The following is a 19,285-nucleotide window of genomic DNA, read 5'->3' as shown; positions in this document are numbered from 1 at the left end:
ATCATGTGAATTCCATTTTACAGTGATTACAGAAGCTGTCACATGGAAGAAATGTGTTGGCCCAATGCACCCTCAAGCAGCATTTTTTTCTGCATATGTCTCTGACTGCTTTTATGGGCATTTTATTTTGGTAAATTAATCAAGCCTTTCTCATCTCTTTCTCTTCCACTGACAGGAGATGGCTCAAAATGTTTTGCTTTTTAAACATGAGACTGATTTTAATATTACAGCCCTGATCCAATAAGGAGGCTGATGCTATCTTCTCCTCTTTTGGAGAGAAGGGGGCCTGAATTCAGACACACACACACACACACACCCATACCCACCCCAAAATAGACCGTTGACACTGTCAAAGTTCACAGTGAGGATAGTTACTTGATTGGCATGGCACATGGAATCTCCGTCTAGTAGCTAAACCTGTACACATCCTTAGGTGTCCACTGAAGAACTCCATCTTCTGGATTATTTATTTATTTACTTATTAATTACATTTATAAACTGCCCCATCCAAAGGCTCTGGGCAGTGCACAACAAGTTTTAAAAGACATGAAAACAAACACCATTTAAAACACACTGCTTAAAACAATTTTAAAACAATTCAAAACCATGTAAAACCAATTAAAATACTTAAAAGCAATTTAAAAACCTTGGAAGTCCAAGCCAAACAAGTAAGCTTTTGGGACTCTCTTAAAGAGAGAGCTCACGGGAATAGTGCTGACAGCACCAGTATGCACATGCAATTTCAATCCCAGACAAGGTATCACAATAAGAAACTCGTTTGTGCTCACAGATTCCCCTCTGCTGGATTACAAGGATAATACATGTGAAAGATAATTCAATTCAATTCAATTCAATATATTTATTTCAGTCTTTGACCAGCATAAGATAAAAACATAGAGACTGAAGAATTAACAGCTATAGCATTAAAAGCAGTCTGCATAAAACTATAAGGTTAAAAATATGATGGCGACAAAAAATATATACAGCTTTACAACAAAAGTTCCCAAATCGGTTTACATGGATATAAATAAATACATAAAGATGGCTCCCTGTCCCCAAAGGGCTCACAATCTAAAAAAGAAACGTAAGATAGACACCAGCAACAGCCACTGGAGGGATGCTGTGCTGAGGTTGGATAGGGCCACTTGCTCTCCCCCTGATAAATAAAGAGAATCACCACTTTTAAAAGGTGCCTCTTTGCTTAGTTAGCAGGGGTTGGAGATGTGATTGGAATTTAGTTAAAATTACTATAATAAGAATGCTAAAAAATGTTAAGGTTACTATAAAACATCTATGAAAGGCTATACAGTAAATTAAAATTAAATTAAGATTAAAACTAGAGGGATCGGCTATAACAGTACAAGCTATAGATCTGAGTAGCTGGTATGAGTTGTGTCAGGCCTGATTAGTTCTTGCTGGCAGTCAGATCCCGGCAAATTTTGGCAACGTGTGTTATGAAAGGGTTGTAGTTGGAATAGTAGAGAGATTATTGGCCTGTATGGAAAGATAATGCATTCTGGTGCCCACCACCACCCGGCCTGAGCTGGCTCTGTTGTGAATCTTTGAGAAACACTGCTAAACATTTCCCTGCAATCATGAGGGCTAGGAGTCAATTTAAAAATAAATAAATAAATGAATAAGAATTTCAGCAAAATCCTTCAGGAGCCTGTGAACCACTTGGACTATTGACCAGCTTGCAGTCCAGATTTCTGTGCAAAGGATTCTGTACAGTTGTGCTGTACTCTTGGGACCAGCTCCTTTGATTCCATCCCCACCCACCCCGGTTCTCTTACTGATGCTGGAGCTTATGTTTTTCCTCCCATCATTGATCTTTGGTTACTTTGGATTACTTTTCTCTTCTGATCATGTCTTACCCACTTTTTATCTTTTTGTTTGTTCCTCTCTCCCACATGAGCTGCACACCGCTCAAAGATTTTTGTTTTAATCTGCTTTGCAATAAAGCCAGTGGCTTTTTTGATATGCCAGTTTGATCATCTTTCCTACACATCATGCCAGCAGCCATATGGGTAGTCCTGCAGGCTTTGTAAGGAATACTGTTCACAAAGATTTATTTGTAAGGCAGACTTTTCTGATTGCTTTGTTCTTGAGCTTGTTGGTGTGCAAGTAAATTGCATGGAAGAGCTTTTTGAACAACAGTGGTATAAAATAAAAATGACTCTTAAGTTCAGAACTCAACACAAAATAAAACACATACTTTTATCCTTTCAAGAATAACCAGTATTTTGCTTTCTAATTTCTGTCAGTGATGAGTTAAAAAGCTCTTATCTTTAGAGATTAATTATATACCATGCATTAACTAGTATCAGCTTATACCACAACATACCTTTCTTCTTAGATGACAGCCCTGTGTGGAGAATCAGAACAATGTGTTGATTGTAAGTGAAACTCATTAAATATTGCAATGGTGTTGTGCAAGGTTGTGTTTTATTTCATGTTATGAGATTGCTTTCTAAAAAACAGCCCTTTTAAAACCTACATCTGTTCAAATGGAAAAGCTAAACCTATCAAGATTAGAGAAAAATATATTTGTCAATTGATCTGAGCTTTACAAATGTGTTCGTTGGCCATAGCCTACTCCAAGGTGATTTTTGTGCTTATTTGCTTTATTATTCAAAAAGCGCAAGGGTGGGTGGATGGAAGTTTTGATTAATTTTATTCTTTAAAGTCTGGCTGTAAGAAAGGTAAAATATGTGGAAACTGAAAAATGCTAATGATTTAAACAGGCAAGATTTCTGAAACTGTATTGCAAGCATTTTTCAAAGTGGCGGTAAAACTGCTTGAAAATGAAAATTGAGTAGTTTATCATAGTTCTTTTCTCAACACATATGCACACATCAACAACCTTCATAATCAAGGATACATGATCGTCTTAACCGCTGCTTGAGTGAAACTGTGAAATAGATTGATAAGTATTCATTGGTATTTTTGACTCCCCTTGTGATTGTTTGTGTAGATACATTTATTTCCAAATAGTACACATTTGATGTCCCCCTTTATGTTTGGTAGATGAGAATCATGTGCTCAGTTGCGACACAGAGCATTTGTATATCCAAATAATTCTACGTGATTTTGATTCTAGATGGCAATGGTAGAAATCTGGTTTTCAAAGCTGGCACAAAAATCTGTTAGCATCCCATATGTAGCTAGAAAGGCTATTGATCATTGTGCAGTGCAATCCTAAGGATGCTTACTCAGAAGTAAATACCATTGTATCCAAGGGGCTTGCTCCCTGGCAAGTGTGCATAAGACTACACCCTCAGTCACCTAATGAGGAGCACCTCGGGAATTACTTCCAAATAGGCATAGACATGGAGATTAGTAATGTCACAGCTCCCTTTTCCCATATAGCTTTCCTTCCAGGATCTGTGTAAGCTCTGTAACCATGGAATGTTGAGGGCATAGAGATAAGAAAATATTATAACTCATCTCAAAGATGCAGGTCTTTGTTCTACTATTTATTTGGGGTAGATATGCTGCTGCCACCCAAGGAGAGCGAGGAAGCAAACTGCCTTGCTCATGCCTTTAATAGCTTGTAGTAAGTATCCTGGAGGAGTGGCTTAGGTTTCCAAGGCTATATGTCATACAGTTAGGAAATCTGCATCCCTGTCCTATACAGAAATGATTCAGGACGAAGGAAAGCAGGGGCAAAGGGCAACTTCCCCCTTTCTCACTCTATACAACCACTACCAACACTTTAAGAGACTGGGAAAGAAAAAAAGTATCTCTGCTGCCCATCCCCTCCTGAAACTCCTGTCCCTCGTGAGTCCTAAGCAGCACTACCAGGTTACAGGCTATCTATTAGAGCTCTATCCAGGGGCACTCTGCTTAGGGGCTGAGGATACACTGAAACATTTTGCTATGGGTCCCACTTGTAATGTATTTAAGAGAATATCTTCTTCACTATGAGCCCCATCATCCATTGAGATCATCTGGAGAGGTTCGTCTGTAGTTGCCACCAGCTCATCTGGTGGCTACACAGGGACAGGCCATCTCTGTTGCCACCCCCAAAACTCTGGATTGTGCTCCCTGCTGCAATAAGAGCCTCCCCATCTCTTCTTTAAAAGTCTCTAAAGACACATTTTTCACCCAAGCTTTTTAACTAGACATGGTTTTAAATTGTTTTAAGGTTTTCATTTTTGTTTTCATTTGTTTTACGTTGTTGTATAGCAAACCAGAGGTTGCTGGTTTGAATCCCCGCTGGTATGTTTCCCAGACTATGGGAAACACCTATATTGGGCGGCATCGATATAGGAAGATGCTGAAAGGCATCATCTCATACTGCGCAGGAGGAGGAAATGGTAAACCCCTCCTGTATTCTACCAAAGTCAACCACAGGGCTCTGTGGTCGCCAGGAGTCGACAGTGACTCGACCACATACGTTACCTTTACCATAGCTCACACTCTTAACCCCAATTGTCTTCAACTTGTTTAAATGGCCTTCTTCCATGATTGTGATAGTGGAACTCTTTATTACTGGTTTTAGGCTGGTTTGGGGACAGAGTTGGTCACCCTTGTGATGACCTATGCTGGGAGAGCTGGAGGGAACATGAGAAAATCCACTCCAATGAAGGCTTCTTAAAGGCTTCAGTATAATGTATGCTTAATTCTAGACCATGATCTCATGCGTAAGTAACCTTTGGGTTAGTGGGATTTACTCCTGTATGCAGGTATATGTTACATCTTTGATATTACCTCCACTTTCTTACATTTAACCACCTTGCTGGGAGAACTACTCTCTTCCACCACAGAACATCTTTCTTTTTCTGATTCTCAAGTAGAATTAACCTGCTCTTTGATTGACAGCATATTTGAATGCTGTAAAAGCTTTATTTAGTTTTCTAAAACCACTGTTAAGGTTTACAGATCCAATCAATGAATTTCAAAAGTAAACTGTACCGAAAGATGGCACATGCCACTTTTCATGCAGTAGATGGCACCCTTCATGCCTGAAATAAGGAATCCACTGATAAATGATGCCCATGCTGTAGTGTTGAAATTTCTGGTGTAGAATTAGTGCAAAGTGGTTGCTGGTGTCTCGGTCACTTCACTTAGAGCATAGCGTGGTTGTCTGCTCAGAAGTTCTCACCTCATCTGCTTCCTAGGGTGATGGATTGACAATCGGAATGGTGAAGAAAGCATTGCAAAGTGATAAAGCATCTTTAGGATGCAGTGGCAAAGTGGTGCCTTCCACAGGTAATAAGGTACCCTGAATAGAGTTGTTAGTTTGCAAATAAAGGAAATCTAGTGACAATTAAAGAAAAGAGCTTTTAATTTGCAGCTTAAAAATATTTATCCCTGTAAGCCAAAATCAGACATAGATTTAGTTACCCTTACTTACAGGCTTAAGCAGACCTGGCTCTCTTGGACAGTGACATAGCAGGCACATATGATCCTCCATGAGTTCTCTTCTTCTTTAGGTTTTCACTTATAATTGATGTTTAAATTTGGTTTTATTCACACTGCTCTTTTTCCATCCTCCAGTGAACCCTTTGTTTTTTGCTGTGACTTTCTGAGAATGTATAGCCACTCTGCCTTCTGTGTGAAAATTCTATACATTCCAAGTTCTTTGTTTTTATATACTTGAACTACATTGACTTGCAATTCGTGTGTCTTACTCTTGTTTCAGGCAATGGACCTCACCATGATCGATGCAGTGTTTACAACCCAAGCAATCTGGTTGATGGAGTTTACTGCCTCCCAATAGGGCACTGGATTGAAGTTTCTGGGCATACCGATGAGATGAAACATACAACTGACTTCTATTTTAATATTGCTGGACATCAAGCTATTCACTATTCCAGGTAAAAACAAACAAAGAAGAATTAATTATACAAGTTGCTATGGAAAAGAGAACAGGGAACTGGATTTCAGTGGAAACAACATGACTGAAAATGTGTTTACTAAGAAAATAAGTCCCACGGAGTTCAATAGGACTTACTCCCTAGTAAGTGTGCTTAGGTAAAGGTAAAGTTGTGCCATCAAGTTGATGTTGTCTCCTGGCGACCACATGGTTTTCTTTGGTCGAATACAGGAGAGGTTTACCATTGCCACCTCCCATGCAGTATGAGATGGTGCCTTTCAGCATCTTCCTATATCGATGCTGCCCGATATAGGTGTTTCCCATAGCCTGGGAAACATACCAGCGGGGATTCGAACCATCAACCTCTTGCTCCCTAGGCAGGTTACTTCCCCGCTACATCATTAGGTGGCTTAAGTGTGCTTAAGATAGCAGCCTTAAACTCTTACACCTACTGGGAAAATAAGGCATTTACTATTGTAAGTTGCTGATGGCATAGCTTCGTCATGCTAGACATACTTCCAGCACATGTCTCAGTTACATTTTTACAAATTTTGTCTGCAAGTATGATGACTAGGAGATCATTCACACAACTGAAAACTGTTTTACCCAGGTTTGGGAGCGGTGTGTGCTCCCAGTACTCGGTTGTGTGGAAGCAAAGTAGGAGGAAAACCTGGGTAGAAGTGATTGTGTGGAAGCAAAGTCGGCTTCCACACAATCACTTTTCCTCCCACCTTGCTTCCACACAACCAAAAATTGGGACCACACACAGCTCCCAAACCCGGGTAAAACCCAGTTTTCGGTTCTGCGAATGACCTTTAGGTATTTACATCTTGTCCAATGAATACTGGCATATTTGTTCTTCTGAGTCACATTTCTAGTTGCCCTGGATGACAAAAAGACAGCTTTTATGTGCTTGTATAAGCACTTAAATAAATTATCTGATTTTCTAATACCACTGTAAAGTTCATTGACTGGAATCGATGCATATGGAAAAATGCCTATCAACTTATATACATGATTTTAGAAACCTCTCACACCCTGTCAAATGACAATATGGTTGTGAAATGGTATGCTTATTGTTAACATTGATTGTGGTCTGCTTATTTGAAGTATCAAATGATTATCCTTTTCTCTCATCCAGAACTAAAAAGGTTATTGTGTAGCAAACAAGATTCTGAGCAACCTTCTACAACATCTGCAGATCACTAGCTGATTTCCAGTTTCAGCATCTTGACTAAAAGCTTTAATAGCCGGTGCCAGGTGTTGAACTATGAAAATAATAGACATGAAAAACAAAGAGCTCTGATAAGGAATTCATTGTCAGGCAGGGATGAGCCAAGTGAGAAGCTGGCAGCAGAGAGAGAAGCCAGAGTCAGGGTCATAAAGCTGGGCAACATTAAGGATAAGATTGGAGGACGGGTGCACTGCCAGGTGCCTGACACTTGGAGATAAGCAAACTTTGGTTCTTGTAAAGAGAGCCAGAGAGCTGTCGTACAGCAGGTGCAAGTTGCTTCCTGATGACCCTTACGTTTCTGAGGCTAGCCAGCATGGAGCCATTTGGATAGCTCTATGAGAGCACCAGATGCCAAGTTTTGCTCTTCAAATATTCCTCTCCTTTTGCGAAATTTGGTTGAGTGGCCACTGATGCCTAGACAAATTATACAGCAGAACTGGGGGAATAGTAAACCACTTCTTTTATAAAACAATTCTCATTTGTGAAAGGAAACCACCAGGCATATGCATATTTGTGCATGCTATAAGAAAACAAAAAAGACAGATTTGTCATCTTGTCTATGGGGACCAATCAGGAAGGAGCCAGCCTAGGTAAGGCAGAAGACTCAAATTAGGATGTAATAAAATGTGACTTTCTGTTTTAAAATGGCTATAAAAAGCTGTTCATGTCCCTTCCTACTCCTACTCCCTGCCGAACCCTATTGCCCTTGCGTGGCTAGATCTAGCTCCACTCATGCAGAATAACAAATAAGCCACATCAGTTATGCACACAGAAGCCTATTTCTGCATCTGGATCTACTTTGCTAGATCAGGGCTTTTGTGTTTCAAGTACAAGATACTTCATCAACTTTAAATAACAGTGTTTTAGTAGATGGTGGCTTGCAGAACAGATTCTGCTTTTGTCTGGTCTATCATAGCCCAGTTGCACTCAAAGCACAGTGGGCTTAGTTCTCAAGAATTGATGGCATCCCTAAAGTGACTGTTGCTTTCATAACAACATTATACATTTGCAAATCTGGTTGAGAGGAGAGCTGGTCTTGTGGTAGCAAGCATGACTTGTCCCCATAGCTAAGCAGGGTCTGCCCTGGTTGCATCTGAATGGGAGACTTGATGTGTAAGCACTGTAAGATATTCCCCTCAGGGGATGAAGCCACTCTGGGAAGAGCAGAAGGTTTCAAGTTCTTGGCTTCTCCAAGATAGGACAATATTTTATTTATTTATTTTTAATAGGACAAGATTTTTTTTATTGAACCTGAGAGAGATTCCTACCTGCAACCTTGGAGAAGCTGCTGCCAGTCTGTGAAGACAATACTGAGCTAGATAGACCAATGGTCTGACTCAGTATATGGCAGTTTCCTATGTTCCTATGGTTGCAAACCATTCATATGTGAATACATCAGGGGTGTAGCTAGGGGAGAGGGGGCCTGTGTTCACCCCTCTCCCTGGCGGCCCCTTGGAGTGAGGGAGATAATGAAGAAACTAGGGAGGGGTGGAGTGGGGGCCCCCCAGGAGCTGGGGTCCCCGGGTTCTTTGAAGCCATCTGCTCAATTATATCTACACCCCTGGAATACATGCAGTGGTTATGCAGTGCCTCAAGTACAGCACTTGGAAACATGCTGTTTGACAGAGAATGCCACCTTGGAAATAGTGTTCAGGTTTGCTTTATTATTTATATTGGAGGAAGTCCAGTTCAGATGTAACTCTAAACCAAGGTTTAAAGTTATAAGATTGAATTGCAACAAATCTCATATTCATGCACTCCCTACTCTTACTTAGCACACAAGGGGTAGAGATTGAATGCTTATGTTTTTGAACTAATTACATTTTTTCATTATGTCCAATCCATAGTTTGATCCTGTTTGTTTCACTAAGCACAGTAGAACAGACCACAGTCCCCTGAGTTTGGACATAATGGAAAACTATGGTTAGTTCAACCTACCTTACTGTGGTTAGTTCAGCCTACCTTACAAGGTTGTTGTGAGGTTAAATATAATCATGTACACCACTCTGAGCTCCTCAGAGGACGAGCAGGATACAAGTGTATAAATAAATAGATAGAGAGATAGTAAAAAATGAAAACTTTCACTCTCATCCCCTCAGACAAGAAGCAGGAGGGGAGGGGGAAGCGGGAAGCATGTAAGTCCCACCATGCATTAATATCATAGTTCTAAACCATAGTTTAGTGTTGCATTTGTACACTGTTGAAGACTCATGCTCAAAATGCATCATGTTCTATCTCTGCCACAGGACGTGGTGACGGCCAACAACCTGGATGGCTTTAAGAGGGGTTTGGATGACTTCATGGAGGAGAGGTCTATCAATGGCTACTAGTTGGAGGGCTGTGGGCCACCTCCAGCCTCAAGGGCAGGGTGCCTCTGAGTACCAGTTGCAGGGGAGTAATGGCAGGAGAGAGAGCACGCCCTTAACTCCTGTCTGTGGCTTCCAGCGGCATCTGGTGGGCCACTGTGCGAAACAGGATGCTGGACTAGATGGGCCTTGGGCCTGATCCAGCAGGGCTGTTCTTATGTTCTTTAGTAAGTAGTTTATACAAGCCGACCCTGCACAGAGCATCTGTGCTCTCTTTGGGGCCGGCTACCTCTCTCTCTCTCCACCCCCCCGTCTCCAGCGGGGCCGAGTGCACCCGCCCCCGCCAGCGGGCCGAGTGCGGCCACCAGCGCGCCGAGTGCCGCCTTAACATCCGCGGCCGAGCTGGGCCCGCCAGCCGCCGCCTTGCATGGCCGGGCCCATCGCCGCTGCCTCGCATCTGCCCAGCCAGTTAATTCTCCTGGGTGCGCCAGGACCAATCAGGCGCCCCCGCAGCCCAGCCAATCAGCTGGGCTGCTGGGACGCACGTTCTAAAGGCACACCCAGGAGAATTATATCTATAGATGCGTGATTTTTATAGTAGTAGATTTTTGTAGTAGTTGCCATTTTAGCCTTGGTTTTTTGTCCTGTTTTAACAAAGTTAAGTGTCAGATTAATTTCTAAAAGCTATTAAAGCTACTAATTATCATTAATAAAGCTGAAGTACTACTGAATTACGCAACCAGAACATTTCCTGAAAGAAAAACACTGGGTGTTCTTGCGGGGCGGGGGGGGTTGTTTCGTTTGAACCAAATTTGAAAAAAGGAGAAAGAAATGCATTCATCTGTTTAAAGAAAAATAACCTGTGTGCTAAGTATCACCCTGGAGTGATTTTTTATTGCTAAATTATAGCATGAACTACAGTGGGGAAAGTGCCGACTTTTAACCAGAATTCAGTGAGCTGTGCCATTTGAGTAGAAAGCTAAAATGATGCCCTGTGGTTAAATAATTAATTAAGAACAGAGCTATGACATCTATTGGGATTTCTACCTTGGGAACTGAATTCTGGGGCCCAATTCCCCTTCCCTTTCTATAGAAGTTCAATAGCAACTGCATCAGTAACAAGGCTAAAAAATAATGAGCTATGGAGCAAAAGTCATTGATTGCATTGTAAGCTTTAAAGAGAGTCTAGGTAGAGGCGCTCATTTAAAACGGGGAGCAAGACTTGCGTTGCTTTTAATGCATGCTAATGGGCTTATCCTGTCATTTTTGAAGTCAGTGGAAATTTGGCCATTATTTTAGACTAAATTGCACTGGAACTCTAATGACTCAGAAAAGTTAAACATATTGAGTGTATCATTTATCAGTTAAATGGCCCAAATAAGTAACTTGAGTGACAAAAAGAGTCCAAAGCAAAGTCATAACAAGTAACGTCACCCTAAAGTTTTTGTCATTATCATAAGGTCACATCACATTTTCATTAGCCTATGGCTTCAGTTACATGTCACTTTGGACTTCCATTGAAATCTGAGGGAACATGCATTGGATCGGGCTGCTAGTGTCTACCCTGGCATCCTAGGAACATAAAATATTGTTTAGTGGAGATAACACGGTAAGCTTATTATCTGCCTCCCCACTTGCCTGAATATTTATGTAGTGCTTTTAAACAAAAGTTCCCAAAGTAGTTTACATAGATATAAATAAACATATAAAATGGTACCCTGTCTCCAAAGGGCTCACAGTCTAAAAAAGAAACATATGACATGGCACCAGCAACAGCCACTGGAAGGATGCTGTGCTGGGATAGATAAGGCCAGTTACTCTCCCCCTGCTCAATAAAGAGAATCACCATTTTTAAAAGGTGCCCCTTTCTCAGTTAGCAGGGGATGCACTTTATAGTAGTAGCATTTTACAGTTAGCACTTTACTGTAGTAAGAAGATCAGTAGCTACTGCTACAACATTTAGATAAGTGAGCAGTGGAAACTCACTGTATCTCACTATAAACTCGCTTTTTAAAATTTACAAACATCAAGTAGAGTATAGTGGGATCAAATACACTTCATCAGGTATCACAGCCCCTAGGTCTGTATCGGATTCCCAGGGAGCACCTACAAGGCTGCATCCCCCTTTTAAAGTTAATCCAACTATCAGCTCTCTCTCCTCTACTCTAAATTCCAGCTGTCTTTCCACTACTCCCAGCTTCCCCTGGACTCAAACAGCGCCCCCTATCTTACCCTAGGGAAACCTACTGCTAGTAAGGAGAGGATACCAGTCTCTTTTTAGTGACCCATTTTGTCATACTGCCATTAAGGTTCCCGAAAAGATCCAATCAAATTGTCTCTCAGTGAAATCCTTTGCTTTGCTTCAAAAAAGATTCCCGCTTTGCTTCTCTGATATTTTGTTCCATTCGGCGCACAAACCTCATCAAATTTGGAGCCATTTTTGTAAAGAATTCCTCTTTCTTCCACTTGCTGTTTGTAAACTGCTTTCCAGAGCAATCTAACTCCTTATCCAAACTATATTAAAAAGGAAGGTTTTGGTTAAGTTTTTTGATGCGGCATATTCTGCAGATCCATCACTGCTGATCCACTAAAGTAAGCTGCTGGTAATTCTCCTTTCTCTCAATCATCTCAATTGCTCTTGCAGGGTCAGATCTCAAACTGAGAAAGACAGGTTTCCCACTCTGCTCCACTTCCATAATGTGCAGGCTTCTGGATTATTCCCACTGGAGAGGACTGCCTTGGCTATTCCACAAGTAGGGGTCTGATGCTTCCCACCAGGCTCACTTTTGCTATGTAAACCACTCTGAGAAGTTGTTTGTTTTTGAAAAGTGGCATTCTGAACAACAATAATAGTAAAGGGATAGGTTTGGGATAAACAAATTATAAAAGGTTTTTCCTCACCCTTCCAAACTGCAGCAAATCACCTTTCAAGCCACTCATTTCAGTGCTGGCTGCCATTTTTTCTCCTCCAGGACATTGGCTCTCTAAGAGTGTTCCAGTTCCAGAGGCTGTTCCTCTGACTTTTCACTCTTGTCTCTGCTGGCAGGCTTTAGAATAGACAGAAGTCGGTTCTTGGCTACTGACCTCCACAATCTAAGCCCTTTAGTTAGTCATCCACCACAGTCCTCCTCAACCATCCTTTAATGAATGCTCTCCACTCTCTTCCATAGTCGCTTGAAATGTTTCTGCAAAGTATTGCTATGATCCCAACCTTCTTTGCTGGAATGTTCTGACTTGAAAAATCAGACTGCTTTTTTATTTGCTCTATCTAGGTCCAATCACATCAAGTCAGCCCCCCTCACCCCGCCTCCAAGAATACAATCCCCATCTCAGTGTGCCATACTTCCCACTTCCATGAGTGCTAAGATGTTCTAGGGGCAGTACAGTTTAATTTAGTTTTGGATAAGAAAGAAAGAGCAAGCACTGGAGATTAATGGTGTCTTTGCTATTTGCTTTATTTAAAAATATACAAGCATTGCACAGAGGAAGCGAACGGGTACTCCTTCAGCAGAAAGTGGCGGTGGCAGAACTCCCACGAAGAGCAAGTAAGGCAGCCTCCGCTCATCTGTGCTCCCAGTTTCAGCTTGCTTCATCTAGAAATTCTCTGTTCTCTCTCAGTATGTATCCATCCAAAAACTAAAACTGCTGTTCCTTACACCCACATCTGCAGAGCATGAATCTGAGACCTATGTGTAGACTGCCTATGCAGAAGAACATCTGCAGCCATTAAAGGAGCATTAAAGCCCTGGCACTTATCAGTTGCCCATTAATTGTGACCAAGACAGTCAGTACAATATTAACTGTGCTCAACAATTAACTGCAGAAGAAAGGTTATCTGTCTAAAGAAAAACTGACATTTTTGGCAGAAATCCTCCATGTCAAAATCTCGAGCAAGAACCAGAGGTGTAACCCAGCATCACTACTGATGTTTCAGGGGACTCTGGGGCATGTTTCTTGGTACCAACATTGGTTCAGCAAACATACAATCCCAGAAGTTTGCACAAACATTTACCTGCCTGTAGCTGTTGGTCTGAAAGAACTCTGAAGTACCCTTCCCAGCTTGGGCACTTTCTCCCAATGCTTGGCAGCTCTTTTTAGCAATGCAGAAGCAGTATGTAAGCTAAGAGGCATATACTAGGATCCTCTGCAATGCCCTTTCTTCCTCTTTCCCACTTTGGACAATACTGGAGCAAGGCCCAAACCCCAATGAGCACACAGCCATCTCATATGCAGTTGGCCACACGTCATGAATTCAAACCCTGGCAGGCAGCAAAATCTTCCAGATGGGACTGCACTATGGCTTTGGACTGTAGGTTGGGCATGGCTTCCCTAAAGCTTTTGTATTTTAACTGGTAAGTCTGTAATATAGTTTCTCGGAAAGAAAATATGCACAATCCCTTTCTTTTGCTTATCTTATTTCTAAAAGTAAACAAATATTACAGAATTATTATTGCAGTATTCTCCCAAGGAACATTTTGTTTGTGTAGAAAACAAACCCCTCAAATGGTTGAATTGCTGCTGTGCATGTAAAGAGCATACTTAAGAAGCTTGCTTGAAAAATCTCCTATTCCCAACTTTAATGGTATGCCATGCGAGATTTTATTGTGATACTCGGGGGGCCAGATGTATAACTCCTATAACAGTTAAAAATGTTGTTCAAATCCTCTGTGAACCGTGATAAAAACTGAGCTCTGTCAGTTTGCCAACCTGCTTGAAATATGGATTTCATTTCCTCTTTTCTGGCTAAGCAACATTGAAGACTGAAAATCAGGATGATATGCCTCATTCCATATTCTTTCCCAAAAACTTTTTACTAGGATTATAAATATCAGACAGATTAAAAAAAACAAGTAAAGTCGTTTGACAGAAAATGCATTTTCTTGCATTAAATTAAACACGAGAGAAGGGGTCATACTGATATGATTTTAATCATAATACAATGGAAATTTACCCCTTCTCATACATAGGCAAAGTAATTACACTTTGTTCAGAGAACTGACTCGGAAAGCAGGAGTAGAATGGTAGGGGGGAGTCTTCATTCAAAACAACTGCTGGCATCCCAATTTTCAAGACATATTAGGTGAATATTACTGGTGACTATTTTCTAAGCATATAATTGCCTGGAGAGTCAGTTCTTTGTATCACCCTCCAAGTGGTGAGAAGAGTTTGCCACGTTTCCACATCTGGTAAGCAATCTGGGTAACAAGTTGAGGTAGTGTGTATTTATTTATTTATTTATTTATTGTTAAATTTATATACCGCCTTTCATTAAAACAATCCCAAGGTGGTTTACAGCAAAATTTAAAAACAAGATGGTAAAAAAGACACAATTAAAATATGTATGTGCAGGTTTGCCTTATGTGTGAATAATTTCATGAATTATGCCCCTATTATAAGCAGTAGCTCAAGTAGCCATCTCCCTATCACCATTTCTACTTCTTTCTAGGATTTTCTAGGATGATCTACATTGAGATAAAGAAAAAATACTGCATTTGCCCATTTCTGTGTTTCAGCATTTGGTATGTGCACCCTAGTTATTTCAGTTATCATTTGTTTCTCAGTCTGTTTCCTGTTTCTTGCATTGCTAACTCTTAAAGGGATCTTACATCTACCTGGAGATCAGCAAAACAGATTCTTTGATGCAGCATAAACAGTTTCCTAAACAGTTGGTATAACACTTAGCATTCCTGGTTTCAAACATGTTGCATATTGCTACGCAGACAATGTGGTGTTAAACAACAATAAAAACAGGTGTCTCCTTTTAGTTGCCAACGCTGTTCCCGTGCGAGACTCTCAGATAAGTAGACTAAATTACACCTAAGATGGAAATTTGCCAGTGCTTAATTACTTTTCATCAGGGTGCCACAAATAATGAAAAGAGGGAGAAATGAACATTAAAAATATATTGTATCCTCTTTAATTCTTCTCATTTAAAATCCCTGGAGTAGAATTGACTTGAAAATACAGTTTCAGTAACAAATAAGAGAGAAATTCAAAATACTAAATTCCATTCCTTCCAATTCCACAATTTAGATGAAAGTAAACTTTTTCTCTGAAGCAAAAAATAGCATTAGCAGATTTTGCAGCTGTATCATTTACTTTCAGAAATAGATAGGTTCTTCATTAATCAACCCCTTTCATCTCACAGGTTGCTGCTGTACTATTTCCTGCATGTCTGCTAAGACTGACATAAATTCTGCATAATATAGTTTGAAAGGAACAGATCACAGTGCTGGCAAAGCTTCCATCTTACTTAAGAATCTAAATTACTGTTACAATTAGTAACTCAGGTTGATCCAACAAAATCTAAATTAATTCTGTTTTGTCTTATTCATTGAATTTATATAGGTCATTGAAGTGCAGTTCCCAGAGTAAGAGAAATAAGATACCATAGCTATCTTGGAATAAACTTTATATCTAATCCCTTGCCATAACTGTGTACTGCACTTCAAATGAATGAATGAATGAATGCTTGATGTCTATGTGGCACAAAACTGTGAAGCTAAGCTTCATAATACACAAAGATAAAAGCTAGGAATAGCAACAAAGCTTGTTTTCAAGCAGATTAAGAACAGGGGATGGTGATATGGAGAGTTTCTAATAGAATATTGTGCTACACAACTCACCTTCTAGGCATTGGACTAGAGCCCTGCTTTCTGAGCCACTACATTTGCCTCTCTCATTGGAAACTGTAGGCTTCCAGCAGTCCACGTAATCTTACCATCTCTTCGTGTTGCTCTACCCCTCTCCCCTGCGATTGGTCACTGCCCTTTCATGTCCCTATAAACTTTCCTTTCTCAGTAGGAGACTTTGTACAATTGCATTCCATTCGCAGACTCATTTCTGGCTTTGACCCTGTCTGTGCCTACTTCACTCTCTGGCATTGAAATCCTTTACCTGACTCCTTGCTCCACGAAAATCACAACTTGCTTCTCTCTTCGCACCTGTCTGATCTTCTAGATTGCCCTTTGGAACTGATTGCACCTTGATCTTTTTAGACTGTCTCTTTAGACAGATGCATTGACCCAAATATTTTACTGGAAAAGGCTCAATCAGATTCCATGACACTATCCCAGTAAACACCATAAGCTTTGAAGGGGAAATGCTCATCTATAAAAGCCCATGGATGTGTGCCAGCAATCCAGAATTGATGCATGTTCACCACATGTTAAGAAATGTGCACCTCTTATTCAAACATCACACAGCCCAGTCCTTTGAAGTGTTAGGTATTCGTAAGCCCATTTAATGAGTTTAGACATGTCTGACTCTACATAGGATCAAACTATAAGGGCACATGGTAGACACTCTGGAGGGACATCTGCCATATTTTTACCATCATCAGTATTATTATCATCATCATCATCAAGAATAGATACTACTTTTCAACAAGTTTTCAAAGGTTTCTATAGCAAAGTTATAAGAAAATGGTTCCCTGTCCCCAAAAGGTTCATTATCTAAACACAAGGTAGATACCAGCAACAGTGACTGGAGGGATGCTGCACTGAGGCTGGATAGGGACAGTTGCTCTTTCTCTGCTATGAGAAAATCATCACCTGAAAAGATGTCTTTTTGCCCAGTTAGTAGGGATTATTAAGCGTGCAGTGCCTTAAGGAAGACTGAATCAGAGCATATGATTGGCTAAGTGAATGGCAAATTTTGAAAACTTTAAATAGATGGATACAAAAGGAAGAATTCATTGCTTTGTTTTTAAAAAGAATGCATTGGCTCTCATCTAAACAAAATCAGCAATATAAACAACTTTAATGGCTGGTGACTGATTTTATTGCCAATTGCTTCTGCAAAGTAGCTTAATTTTGGCACGTATTTCACTTTAACCATAGGTGATAGCTGTATAGTGCATCATTACAGATAAGCAAGTTAAATGCATCACTTAAAGGCTGCTTACCCACGGCTGCTTTTATAAGACTTCTGGACAGAGATGGGCTGCTCATGGGAGTAGAAGGAGTTTTATGATTCTGATAATTTTTTAATGCTTCAAAGTGGCAATGTACTGTACAGTGCAAAATAGTATCAAAACAGCAATGATATTTTACCGTTCTCTTACAGTCTTTCTCTGGGTAAGAAGATGATTCGCATGTGTATTGATTAAATGAAAGAAATTTGTAGCTTCAGCGGTATCCAGAGTGAATTGTCAAATTTAATTAAGAATGTGCAGAGTTGGGAAGAGACTCATCCAAGCATTCTGTGCTTTGGCATCGTTAAAATAATTAAAAGTCTGATGACAGACAAAAAACTAAGTGTAAAAGTGACTCTACAGAATTCCATGTTTACCATACTTAGGTTGGCTACACTTTCAAATTGTTGTAGACTTCCAGGATTTGTGTAACCCTTGCCATGCTTGAGAGGAAGAGATGTCTTCCTTTCTACTGATTTTGAGCCGAATTGCTCCCTACTGGAGATACTGGTGGAGAAGATATAAAAATTAGTCTAACATGGTGAAGAACATATGGAGAAATTCTTGTCAAGCTCTTACCTTAGAATGTCTGGTCACTGGGAATCCTTGAAAAGTAGTCCTCCTTCTGAGTATTCAGGAGCACGTGACATCTCTAGGGCTGCCTTATTGACCCTTTCTCTGAGGCGTATCACTAGCTTTCTGGCAAGCTTCCTTATCCAGTTTCAACTCATGTCAAAAGAAGCATTAATCAAAATGGGTAGCTGATATTCTCAGCTAGTATCAGGTCCAAACAACTGTACTATTCCCAATGCTGATTTGGTATGATGTGTGGCTGGCTGGCTGGCTGGCTGGCTTATTTATTTATTTTTAAATTTATTTAACTTTATTTATGTGTTTGTTTATTTGTTTATTTAAATTTATTTATTTATTTATAATTTCTTGTATACTGCCTCCTCCAATGACTCTAGGCGATGAACAAGAACAATATATTTTTTAAAAAATTGAAGGGCAAAAGCCTGATGAAAAAGGTAGATCTTGAGAAGGGCCTTAAAAGCCACTAAGGAAGGGGCTGAACGAATCGGGCGGGGGGGGAGGGGTTTCCAAAGAGAGGTGGCCACAGAGAGGACCCTCTTACAGGCCCAGGTACCATAACATTACACCAGGGCCCAGGACACTAAGGGGGGCCTTACAGGATGGGATACAACTGGCCGAGAGAGGCGATCCTGGAGATATACAGGTCCCAAGCCCATAAGGGTTTTTTAGGTGAGAACCAGCACTTTAAATTGGACCTAGAAGTGAACAGGCAACCAGTGCAGCTACTGTAAAAGAGGTGTGACTATCAAATCTATGGCCACCCATGAGGAGGTGGGCCACTGCATTCTGGACTAGTTGAAGCTTCTGAACTATTTTCAAAGGCAACCCTAGGTAGAGCATGTTACAGTAATCCAAACAAGAGGTAACAAATGCATGAGTTACTGTTGCCAGGGTCTGCTGGTCAAGAAAAGGCTGTAACTGGTGAACCATCTGAAGCTGGGCAAAGGCACCCCTGGCCACAGCCTCCACCTGCTTTTCAAGCAGGAGCCGTGAGTCCAGAAGGACTTCTAGATCACCAACTGTCTCTCTCAAGGGAAGCGCAACCCTGTCAAGAGATAAACTCACACACAGCAATTGGCCAGATCGCAAACTGAACAAGAGCAACTCGGTCTTGGAGGGATTAAGCCCGAGCTTGTTTTGGCCCATCCAGGTCCTGACAGCCTCTAGGAACTGAGCCAGCACATGAATGGCATCACCTGTTTGGCCAGGAGTAGAGATATAAAGCTGAGTATCATCATCAAATTGATGAAAACTTACCCCAAGCTGATGGATGACCAGGCCCAGCGGCTTCATGTAGATCTTAAAGAGAATGCAAGCAAGGACCAAGCCCTGTGGATCCCCACAAGAAAGGGGCCAGAGCGTAGAACACTCACCACCAATCAGCACCGACAGGAATCGCCCAGTGATATAGGACT

At 40.8% G+C, this 19,285-nt stretch overlaps 1 protein-coding gene across 9 annotated transcripts in view; it reads left to right on the top strand.

The window, feature by feature from the left end:
- Positions 1–19,285, top strand: part of EPM2A (EPM2A glucan phosphatase, laforin) — a 53,407-nt gene that overhangs the window by 18,097 nt on the left and 16,025 nt on the right. For 7 of the 9 annotated variants that reach the window (XR_008315245.1, XM_053291095.1, XM_053291135.1 and 4 more), the window contains one exon: positions 5,648–5,822. Coding sequence is in view for 8 of the 9 variants with exons in the window: in XM_053291095.1 (XP_053147070.1) it covers positions 5,648–5,822 (175 nt within the window). In the remaining variant the exon portion in view is untranslated. Of the gene's footprint in view, positions 1–2,356; positions 2,397–5,647; positions 5,823–19,285 lie in introns of all 9 variants that reach the window. The other 2 variants (XM_053291117.1, XM_053291125.1) reach the window with 1 other exon arrangement.

Source organism: Hemicordylus capensis, chromosome 1, assembly GCF_027244095.1.
Source record: "Hemicordylus capensis ecotype Gifberg chromosome 1, rHemCap1.1.pri, whole genome shotgun sequence".
Classification (NCBI taxonomy): domain Eukaryota; kingdom Metazoa; phylum Chordata; class Lepidosauria; order Squamata; family Cordylidae; genus Hemicordylus; species Hemicordylus capensis.
Note: the sequence above shows the minus strand (reverse complement) of the source record. Positions and strands in the feature narration are given on the sequence as shown.